At 44.1% G+C, this 12,275-nt stretch overlaps 1 protein-coding gene across 1 annotated transcript in view; it reads right to left on the reverse strand.

Annotated features, from left to right (window-relative positions):
- CSPP1 (centrosome and spindle pole associated protein 1) overlaps positions 1-8,480 on the reverse strand; it is a 153,052-nt gene extending 144,572 nt beyond the window's left edge. The window contains exons 1-3 of the mRNA XM_065398133.1: positions 8,460-8,480; positions 4,472-4,635; positions 1,537-1,648 (exon numbers count right to left, since the gene is read on the reverse strand). Coding sequence (XP_065254205.1) covers positions 1,537-1,638 — 102 coding nt within the window. The 5' untranslated portion in view covers positions 1,639-1,648; positions 4,472-4,635; positions 8,460-8,480. The remainder of the gene's footprint in view (positions 1-1,536; positions 1,649-4,471; positions 4,636-8,459) is intronic.
- Positions 8,481-12,275: the final 3,795 nt, after the last annotated feature.

Consider the following 12,275-nt stretch of genomic DNA (forward strand, 5'->3'; position numbering starts at 1 on the left):
TAGCTTTAGAATTAGGTGTCCAGCACTCAAACAGGGCAAGGGATATGCCAGCCCAAGTTTTTAAAGAGAACCTTCTCCCACATGTAGCCCCAGTATCCAATCACATAATAAGCACCAATGCACAACTACAGAGCTAGCCAGGGCCGGCTCCAGCATTTCTGCCACCCCAAGCAAAAAAAAAAAAAAAAAAGCCGCGATCGCGATCGGCGGCGGCAATTGGAGGGGAAAAAAAAAAAAAGCCGCGATCGGCGGCGGCAGTTCAGCGGCAGGTCCTTCGCTCCTAGAGGGAGTGAGGGACCTGCCGCCCCCAAATTGCCGCAGGTGCCGCCCCCTCTCCCTGCTTGTTAAGCTGGTGCCTGGAGCCAGCCCTGGAGCTAGCAAGGGTGTCAACAGGGGTAAGGCAAGTAATTAGTTTTCTGACCCTTTTCAAAGTATTGTATATGTTTGGAAACTTTTGAGCAATACTGGTGAAAAAACATATTTATTGGACATCCTCCCATAGGTACCTGCATGTTCCAGCTCATATCATCATTCAGATGCATCTCTAACAATGAATTCAGCCCTACTCTTGCAAACACAAGCATGTGCATAATTTTACTCATCTAAGAAGGCCCACTGAAGTCAATGAGACTACTCATGTCAGTAAAGTTATGCACATGCTTAAATATTTGCAAGCCTGGGGACTTTATCGGTACTTTTTACAAGAAAAAATACTTTTGATACCTCATGGAGTCTCGATGCTGCAATGCTAACTACAACTTCTTAACAACACTGGGGGGTTTCTCTATTTTGAAATAATTCTGAAGTATTGTTTAAGTGAAAAGTTTTTGAATAAACAGTGACAATCCCTGATTATGATAATCTGTACAAAAATAAAACAGCAAATAAATTTCACATGGCAAAAACATTAACAAAATTTACCTATGACCATATTTTTTAAATAAAGCAAAAAAAATTGACATTGTTTAGTGTGCTCCTAAATAAACAGTAAATACCTGAGACACAAAATACTCAAAAATATATTCTAGTAATAATGAAAGAACTATCAGGTTAAAAATGTAATATTTTTAGTGTTCTTACCTGTGGTATGAATAGTACCTTATTGAACTGACCATAAAAAAATTATTTACTTATTTGTTTATGCTATTTGTACTGTTTATTTTTTGCATTCGTTAAGCTTGGATAATGAAAGCAGACATTCATTTCTAGGCAATTTCACTTTGAGGTTCTCATGTACGAGAGCAATTCTTGGGTTGGCTCCCATTCGAATTTAGAAAAGCCATGAAAACTTTTATATTGGTATTCACATTTGTGAATGTTTATTTAAAAAGTTAAATGTGGGGGCAAATTTGATTTGACAGTGTCCCTATAAGCAAAGATGGAGAAAGACACCTTAGAAATTATTTTACAACAGGTAACTCAGTAATACAATACCTTTAAAAAGAAGAAACTCTTATCAGTACAATAGAAGCAGACTTAAACCAAGATTCCAACAATAAAACCGTTTGAAATAGGTAAATAATGTAGTAGTCTTACCCTTATCTCCATATAAGGAGGATCATTTTCAAGTTCTGCTTTGTCATGTGCCAACTTGGCCTTTTGATCTTCAATAAACTGGTCTAAATCATTTGCCATCATTTCTTCAATTCTAGGAAAGATACGTATCATTGTACTAATATGGTTCCTTTTCAGTATCAGCAGAAATTTACTATCAGTTAAACTATTAATAGCCTTAATCAATTCAAGTTTAGTCATCAAATTACTGCATTGATCTGCCTAAGAGGTGCAAATGTTAAAAAATGTTAAAAGACAACCTCCTCCCTAGAGATATGATCTAAAATATTGCAACCTTTGACATTTCTCTTCAGAGAGAAATTAAGATTCCAAAAGACAGTCCAAATAATTTTTTCAAATATAGATTATTCTATTCTCTTTTAAAAGATTTTTCTTTAACAAAATAATTTAATCCAGTAAGAAAACAATACTGAGCAGCTCCTAAATATGACAGATTTTCAACTGCTAAAATCGCTGAAAAGAATATTTAGCACTGATTAGTTTAGCAGTTTAAATTGGGAATGAGATCAGAGGAATGCCATATCCTCCCACATTTTCCACCTATAGAAGGAGGGGAGAAAAACATCAAGATTACTAGTCAACATGATGCAAAGAGGTAGGGAAAGAGACCCATTACAGAGCCTATAGTTGATATGATGTATTATAATTGTACTGTGTTCCAATAACTGATTATTTTATGAGTAATAAAACTCCAGTTCAATGTTGTTGCTTTAAACCTCAATCCTGCAAACACTTACACACACTTAACTTCGAGCGCATGCATAAATATTTGCAAGTTTAGGACCTTAATATGTTCAATAAGCAAAGTGCCCAACTTTTAAAATGTTGTTACTAGTTTTGCAGAAGTAGCTTTATAACTTAATACCCTATAAACCCTTATTCCCAACAAAGTCAGTGGAACTACTTGCATGAGTAAAGGTTAGCAGGATTTGGCCTCAAGTGCAGTTTATTAATTGGCTCTTTTCATACTTTGCTTTGATTTAGATATCATAAAATAAGTTTTGTAGATCAAAAGAAGACTGCCAATTCTTTTCCCCCACACACATCCAGTGTCTGTCTTGTCAATTTAGTTGTAAGCGCCTCAGAGCAGGGACCTTCTCTTACTTCATGTTAGTACAATGTCTATTTAGTACATAGCAGCCCTGATCTCAGTTGGGGCGTCTAAGCAGGGGCGCTGGAACATTTTTTTATACTGGGGGTGCTGAGAGCCATTGAACCAAACTGTAAACCCTGTATATAATGGAAACCATTTCAAGACAGGGGGTGTGGCTTCGCCCGCCCACTTCCTGGATCCCAATAGGTCTAGTTCCAGCACCTATGCCTCTAAGGAGTATAATACAAATTCAAATAGGTCAAATTCAATTAAGTTACATGTGAGATGAGTTTGGCCCAATAGTTAGAGGTTAGTAAATTCTTCAATAGGATATTTAAATGACATTCTGACTAAACGTATGCTATCTAATTAAAACCAAAGTATGAAAAGAAAGCCAATGAACCGCACACAAGGCCAAATCCTGCTAATCTTTACTCATGCAAGTAGTTCCACTGACTGTGGTAATTACAATCCCAAATCCTTCAAACATTATTCATGTGTTTAATTTTAATCACTTTAATAGCCCCATTGAAGTCAAAGGAGCTATTTAAGGGAGTAAAATTAAGCACATGGGTAAGTGTTTGCAGTATCTGGGCCTAAGTATAAACTGCACAGAATTCACTTTGTAAGCTTACTGTTGAGACTATACTAGCAGAGACAGAAAATGAACATACCCCCTCCCCGACAGTCAACAGGGGGATGTAAGGCAGTGCTCTGAAGGAAGGATGGGGGGGGGGATGTGAGAGCGCATGCACTCCAAGAAAGTGATTGCCCCCTCAAGACCGCCATCCATCATCTTCCCACTGGCTGGGGATAGGAGACCAGGTTAGCTGCTTTGCTTTCTCATCCTGTCTGTCCCCATCCCTAGAATAAAAAGTGATCTGAATCCTAGGAGTGGGCCTAAGCAGGTCCTCCCCAAAGTACTGGTGACAAAGTGGGAGCCCTTTAACCCTGCACTGCACCCAATTAAATGCCTGGAATGTCAGAACAGGTAAAGGAGATACAGCACCTCTTCCCAGTGTTAAATTAATAAAGTTGTGACCTTCCATTTAAATCCATCCCATGTGCAAAGCACTACAAATCTGCGGATATCTGCTTTATATCCATGGATATAGATGCGGATATCCGCGGACCATGTTTGCGGATCGTGGATCAGATGCGGATCTGCGCAGGGCTCTACCCATGTGTCCATCATTTATTTGCCTGCACATCCTGATCAAAGGGCCAAGAGAGTTAAAAAAAAATGGGCAAAGCCTTAAGGGGTGAGATTCAATGTGATTAAACAAAACCCACATTTGGAAAGAAAAATATGAAATGAGAAGAGACAGTTGGAAAGTGACAATGCAGAAAGAAATGAAATGTATGTCCAGTGTAATGTGATAGCAAAAAAATATTGACTCCTGAGTTACAGTAAAATCTTCGCATAAAGCAATATTAATTATATGTTATTCTTTAATTAGCATTGTAAAAATATTATGCGGTTCTCATAAATGAGGCAGTCCTGGGACAACCTATTTGTCTTACTAGTGATATAGGACAATCAATTCTGAAATAAATTCCCCATCTGATTGTCCTAAATCCTTAATCTCATTCGTTTTGCATACTAATAAAGTCAAAGGATAAAAGTAACCTGAAGAGAACATGTTCCCAGCCACATACATGCAATGCTGAGTATAATGTAACAGTACAGAAGGATCACTTAATCACAAAAAAGTTATTTTGAATGGAAAAAGTAACTTTTCATAGTAAATTCCCTAGTACTCCACCTTTGCTCACACCAACTATCCACTGCAGCATACTCACCTGCAAGAATACCAATGCAGCGCTCGTCATGCACCAAAAGAAGTCTCATTGGACTGTGGCAATTGAATTTCTGACCTTCACTTAGACTAGCATGTATAAACACTGGGATTGTTTCCAAAGAGTTCTGTTTCAAGTAACAGCACAATAGTGTGATGATGCCAAACCTGGATCAAGAGAATTTACAAACTGGTAAATGGATGTTAGTAAGCTCTAATAAAGATAATATGAACACACTAATTTTTTTTAAACTTTTTAGCAGAGATTGCTGAAAAGCATCATGAAGAATTACAAAACAAAGGCAAGGTATCTATTCAGATATATTTTAACTGCAGAAGTATTCAACTGAATGTGAAGAAAGCTCAAAACTCCACTCTGAGTAAAACAAATTAATCAGACATACTAGCATTGTTGATTCAGGATGCTATCTTTCACGTGGCTAAAAGGAAGGATGGCTGACAGAATTTGGCTGGGGAAATATCTAGATGTTTTATAGCTCACTCCTTTTTCCTTGGTAGACCTTTTTAAAAATGAGCATGAATTCATAAGCCCTGTGAAACAAGCATGAGGGCCAACTGCCAAATAAATTATTAGAAAGGATTTGTTATACCGGGGGGGGGGGGGGGAAAGAGTGGGAGGAGAGAAAAAAAAGGAGAAGAAGAGGAGAAAACGAAGTTTACTTGTTCTTCAAAAGCAAACTATTAACATTTTGAGGGTTGTTGTATACATTGGTTCAGAAAATATTTATGCTTAATAAAAATGTGAATGATTTATTTCTATTCAATTTTGTGATCTATAGTAGCACCTATAGAGGTCATCTCATTTTTTAATAGTTTCTGGTTTTTAGTTCAAAAACTCATAAAAAGCACCCAATTTCATTTTTTCAGCATTCAATTTTTTTTTCCTTCAAGAAAAATTTAGAATTTAGCCAAAAGATATCAAAGTAAATTACTTTCTGAACAGGGATGCTGTGAGGATTAAAGGGACACCCTCAACATGCAAATCATACTTTCATCTGAAAATATTTTCTAGAATTATAAGTAACCTCGTAGGCGCCAATCCTGCAAAGAATTTTGTGGCTGTTAAGACCCTAAAATCACACCGAGCTCCATTAACTTCAGTCGGGCTCCATGTGGTTTACAGAGCTCCCAAGTAGAGCTTATTCTGGTATCAGGACCACAAATTACTGTAACTCAAATACACTAGAGAAAAAAAAGCTTTTTTTCCCTCCATTTAATTAGTGCTTTTGACAGCACTTTGTGTATCACCATTTTCACTGTTTTGTTGATCATACACAAACTTTTCTAGACCCTTCAGGAAGATTATTACTAGTAACAGAAGCAGAGCCAAAAATGAAGCAGCAGCAATCACCAGCCAGGTGTGTGCAGAGAGAAAGGCAGAGTTGGGATCTGAGCATACTTGGTGGTATTGCTCTCAGGCCCAACCAAAAACCCTTCTAAACATAAAACAGGGAAGGAGAAAAACCTGTAACAATTTTTAAAGGATTTTTTTTAAATATATTTCAGAAGAGAATATTTAAAGGATACTCTTATAAAAATGATTTTCTGATAGCATACATCTATGCCTCTAATATAGATAGATAGATAGATAGCACTTCAGAGAAGTAATGCACTATGTAAGTGTTAAGTATCATGTTAATTGCTGCTATGTTTAGTTATTGACTAAAAAACCTAACTCGATGTAATATTTAGTTTACCGAAGAGCAAATATGTTAACATCTAAAAAAGGAAAATTTGCATAAGTGATACCTAATAATAATTAAGGAGTCAACTAGTGGAGTGCAATTTAGAGATATATAAAGCATGACATAGAGCAGAGAACAAGAAAATAATCAAGAAGGGAAACACTCTGGCTGATTTTCCTTCTAACAGCTAAGGCCCCAACCCTCCAATCTAATCCTGACTTTACTTGAGTAGTCTCACTGATTTCAATAGGACTACACATTAAAATTAAGCATGGGCACACATCTATGCAGGAGTGGTGCCTAAACAAGATTCACTATACTAAGATGTCGGGAAGGCACCTACATGTACACTGTGTCTATTTTATTGTTTACGTGAAAGAGAGTCTCTCCAACATGTTCCCTCTCTCTTTCTCCCCCTACAACACCTTTTTCCAAGTCTATGCCAGACTTATAAAGAAGAAAACTGAGCAGCAAAATCCAAGCTGATCTCCTGCATTTCTATTTATGTATACTATACTGCCATTAATACAGTACAGCAGGAAGAGTGCTACTATGCAAAGAGAACAGACAGAATCACAATTCCCATCAACTCTATGTAATATCCCCAAGAGGATGTGTTAGGGGGGGAAAAAACTGATACATTTAAAACAAACAAACAAAACACGTTTACCACAGTTTGATGCCACATTTAGTCACTGCATTTACAGATTATAGGGCCACAGAGCTGTTAACTTTTTAATGTATTTTAAGTTTCTCAGCAATACTTTCTGGATTTTTCAAAACTGTTAGTACTTGCCTCCCCTCTATCCCTTTGAACAGTAATAAGAACAGCCTCTTCTTTCCGCAGCTCTTTCCATCAGTAAGGTGCTTCCTCCTGGATCTTTTCCCTCCAATTCTCCACTTCTTTTTAAATTTCACTTGAAAACCACTATTTCCTCCTTTGCCTATACCTCTTAATTTCCAACTTCCACTGCTACTATATAACTCTGTAAAGCAGTTCAAGATAGCATCTTTCATATAAACCTACCAAAATAAATGTGTATTATGCAGCTTTAGATTGGGTTTGTTTGCAATACGACAATCAAAGTTAAATAAACACTTTGCGTGACACAGTGTGATGGGAGATACAAAAAAATAAAATGCCTAGTTATTAAACCACGGAGATACAAATTGCGAAAAACTGACACAATGTATTAGAGCGATAAGGGGACAAGCCGCAGCCGGGGACCGGAGTGAAGCCTGGGGACAGATAAAGCGCAGCCCCGCGCAGAGCGAGGGGAGGGGACGCGAAAGCGGCCCCGGGCCAAGACACGCTCCTCACACCCAGAGCGGCGGCGCCGGCGGCCTCGGGCTCTGCCTCTTTAAGACGCTACTCAGCGTTGTTAGGCAACCAGGTTACAACAAAAACTGCTGCGGCTTCAGCCTGGGCCTAGCGAGGCCTCCCTCCCTCACCCCCCCGAGAGGCACAGACACACACACCCCGAGCCCGCTCCGCAGGGGCATAGACAGCCCCGTGCCGCCCGCCCCACAGCGGGGCACATACCCAGTGGTGCTCGCTTCTCCGTCCCGGGGCAGTTCACGGCGAGGGGCCGCAGCCCCCGCCTCAGACACAGGCAGCCCCCTTGGAGACCCGCCAGCCCGCCCCAGGAGGCAGGTGACGGGGCAGAACTACGGCCCCGCAGGCCTGGGAGCCGGGGGGTCCCTGCGCCCCAGGAGCGACCGGGACCCCTGTCACGGCTAGCGCCAGCCCGCGAAATCACTCACCGGCTCGCTCTCAGACCCGCTGGGTTTGCAAGCAGCAGCTTACTAGCTCCCGCCCCGCCTCTCACACTTTACCGCCTCCTCCGGAGACCTGCCGCAGCGGGGGCCACGCCTGCGCCGCTACAAACAGCGCCCCCTGCTGCGTGGGAGCCGGGGCCAGACTCCCTGTGCAGCTGTGCGGGGCCTTGTCTCTTTGCTCAGGCCCGGGAGCCAGTCCCTACTCCGCGGGACACCCGCGTACACAGGAACCCCTCCCTCCGGACACCCCATACACAGAGGACCCCTTCCCTCCCCATCCACATAAATCCCACACAGAAGACACACACAGAGAGAGCCAGACAAGGCTACTGCACACAGATACTCCATATAGTGGACCCCTTTCTCAGGGCCGGTGCAAGGAAGTTTCGCGCCCTAGGCGAAACTTCCACCTTGCGCCCGCCCCCCCAACTAACCCCGCCCCCGTGGCAGCTAACCCCGCCCAGGGAGACCCCCCCCTCCGCGGCAGCTGAGCCCGCGCCAGCTCACCTCGGCTCCGCCTCCTCCGCTGAGCACGCCGGCGCCGCTCTAATTCTCCTCGCAGGCTTGTGGTGCCAATTGGAGGAGACTTAGAGTGGGGGCTGTGTTCTCAGCGGAGGAGGCAGAGTGGAGGTGATCTGGGGCGGGGAGCGGTTCCCCTGTGCGCCCCACCGTTACTGCGGGCAGCCCTCCCTGCACTCCACCGCCCCAGCTCACCTCCACTCCACCTCCTTGCTTGAGCGGGATTTTAGGCGCCCCCAACCACTAGGCGCCCTAGGCGGCCGCCTAGTTTGCCTAATTGGTTGCACCAGCCCTGCCCTTTCTCCCTCTCCCGCACAGTGACCCTGTACCCAGACATCCCATAGAGGACTCCCTCCTCCTCCCCCCACATAAATCCCACTCACAGGCACCCCATGCACAGAGGACCCCCTCCTCACATACTGTACAGACATCCTATACACAGAGGAGCCCCTCCTGCCAACATACACAACAACATCCCACAAACAGATACCTCATACAAAGGACTCCTGGCCTCTTCCTGCCACACACATACAGTGATTCCTCCCACAGACACCCCCATCCTCCCATACACACCACACAGAGAGAGAGAGAGAGAGATCAGATACACAGAGAACTCTCCTTTCCCTCACAAATGTACAGGGCCAACACACAGAAGTCCATACCCTCTGGGATTCCCCATAGGCACAGAATCTCCCCTCCTCACACTGACTTCATACACAGGGCTCTCAACCATCAGTAAAATTACTTTAATTTATGAAAGGTACCCCCAGAGTGTAAAAGTTTGGAGGAAAATTGTCAGAAAAAAACATAGTCAGATAGTTTGATGGAATATTTAATAATCTCTGGTCTAGAATGATCACGGGTATGTGACTGCAGAAGGGGAGGCATAGTAATCACTGACCTCTCTGACAATGAACAGAAAAATTATGCCAAAACGTTTGTAAAAGAACTCTCATTGCAGTGTTTCCACAATTGTGAGGGGGAGGGTTGTGGGTGCAGTTTGTTATCAAAAAAAAGTGGGAGTGAAAATCAAGAATGAGAACTCTCAATATTTTTTGTCAGATTAGCCTCTCTGCTTCCACTCTTTACACTGAAACAACTTCCCCTGCAAATTTTGTTTCCATATGACATGGAGAATGGAGACTCTCCCATCCCTCCCATTTCTTCCCTTCCTATATCTCATCTCAAGAGCCCAAAAATTCGTAAAATGTGAGAGACAGAAATAAGTAACATGAATCATAACATTAAATACATTTAATTTTGTTGACAAACATTATTTTACAGCCTTAAACGCCAATCCAGTAACTGAATTAATGCAGAATGACCCTGTAGAAATCAGTGGAGCTCTGCATGGGCACCGGAGTCCTCCCACATGGATGCAGAAGCAGGACTGGGGTCTTATATGGATGCATTGTAGGACCCTGATCCTGCAATCAGATGCTCACAACCAGACATTTGCATTTGCATTTTCATCATGTCCCATTTTCTTAACTTGGGCTTTCTGTGAGCAGGAAGTCCCATGTGCAGAGATCCCACTGCATGATTAGGATCTAGCTGTGCATGGCATTTTACAAACAGACATAGTCCTTACTCAGAGGATTTTGTCCAGCACGGAGTGTGCTGTCACATGCCTTCCTCCCCCACTTCCAAGGGCTCCAATACAATAGGCAGCTCTTTAATTTCCACCCAAGGGGCGGCCCCAGAGCCCTCTTTGAGCTGCCATTCTTTTACCAGAACCTCTTCAGGATTTGGAAGCTGGTCTCAGAAATCAGGTCCGGAGCAGATGCTGAGGGGGAAAAACCTTCTGACAGAATCCTTACTTCACAATCCATAGTTTCGTGTGCAGGTGGTGGAGTCCCCTTTGGTGCATTGGCAGACAGATCTGACTTGTATCACCAGACTCCAAGACCTTTTGGAATACAGTCAGATGGATTGGGTGGCCCCCAACCAGTGCATGAAGTTGCTCATCCTGCATATTCCCCATCATGTGCTCCAGGTAAGGTAACTGCTCACATGTTCCAAGAATACCAGTCATTCTGGTATTTCTGGGAATGACATAAGCCCACCATGTCAGTGAGCACCACACCGGGGTGCCATCTTTAAGAGTGCACCACCCCACCCTTGCCCGCATGACCTTGTACACATGGTGCTTGTGAGGTTCCATCTGGTTTTGTCCTAGTACTGGATGGGGACAAACCTCTCAGAAAGATGACAGTCCGGTTTAATACCAGACTGTAACAGGGTTGGCATCCACCTCTCGCAAGTGCCCCCTTCTTGTTGGACATGTCTGCGTTCTTTACTTCTGATGACCCCTTTCGGTGGTTCTCAGGTGGGTTTTCAGTGACACAGCGCTCTGGCTGAGTCACATACTGTCTGCATGTTAACTAGCACCAACCTCTTCTGGGGTATACAGTCCCCTGGGGCCTATCTCAGTACCCCTCGGGTGGTGTCTCTCTCTCTAACTCTCTCTGAGCTTTGGTCTTTAGATAGTCCAGCTCTGATATGGGGATGTATCCCCAGGACTTCCTCCCTGGAGACACTATCTTCTTGCAGCCCTCCCCAGGCTCAGTCCCTACTCAGTCCTAGCAGCCAGCCAGGAGCATCTCACTCCTCTGGTCCCTGCCACAGACTGTCTTTGGCTCAGTCCTAGCAGCCACCCAGAAGTTCCCTCAGTGCTCCCCCATCCCTGCCCACACTGAGTTGTCGCTGGCCCTGCTGCTCTTCCAGGCAGCCAAGCCTACGGTCCTTTCTTCTCCAGCTCTAAGCAGCAACTAACTACTGATCTGTACTGTTCTGCAGCTCCTTTTATATGGCCCTCCTGGGCCCTGATTTTGGCTGCTTCCCCTGCAGCCACTCCAGCCTGCTTGGAGGATCTCTCCACTGTTCTTTTCCTGGGATGGGTGTGGCAGAACCCTGAGGCCTCCAGGAGGCCTTTGGCCCTAGTCCACCCCATCACACAGATGAATGGCCTCCCTAGCTCCAGGACATGAGGGCAGCTTTGATCTCCACTTCTCTCTTTTTTCTCAAGCAGATCCTGCGGGAGAGTGCTACCCACCCACCCCTCACCCCTTGCTCTCTGGAGCTTGCCATTGGACCCATGCCCTGCAAGCCACCCAGCACCTAGACACATAACACGAGAAGGCTGATAATCTACCTCCAAACTATGCCCAGAGAACATCTGCATGCTTGTGCTCCATACCATCTGTTTTCTTGCCCTTGTATCCCACCCTGACACCAATTGGCAGGACCTGCTGACACCAATTGGCAGGACCTGCTGACACCTGCAGAGGGCGGGGAGACCCGGTGGGCCAGTGGGTACTCCACTCTGGTTCCACAGTCCACCAGGGATATTAACTGATGATTCCTCCATGGAACTGTGAACACAGGAGTATTTGGCATGGTTCATGGAATGCCCTGATACCCGTCCCTTCTGCAGTAAGAGGGAGATCCTGGCACACATCTATGTAGAGTACATCAGGCTACAACCCTCTTCTGGCTCCTCCAGAACCTCTTGCTGAGGTTCTAGCTGTACTTCTTCTCTCACCTTTTTATCTCTGCACACCCTATCTATGGCCCCACAAAGTTGTAAGACCTTCTCATCAACCTCCTCCGGGAGCTGGCCAATATGGTTATCCACCTAACCAGGGGGAGGATGTTCAATCAGAGGGTGCTCTGTGACTGTGGGAACTAATTCCAGTCCCTTGTCAAATCCTTTGAGAGATAGCTACTGACTCCTTAGACACCTTTGAGGAACGGTGAGCACTGTCGGGGATTCTCTGTTTAATGTGCCCTTCTGAATCTCTG

The sequence above is a fragment of the Emys orbicularis genome, chromosome 2 (assembly GCF_028017835.1).
Source record: "Emys orbicularis isolate rEmyOrb1 chromosome 2, rEmyOrb1.hap1, whole genome shotgun sequence".
In the NCBI taxonomy this organism is placed as follows: Eukaryota; Metazoa; Chordata; order Testudines; family Emydidae; genus Emys; species Emys orbicularis.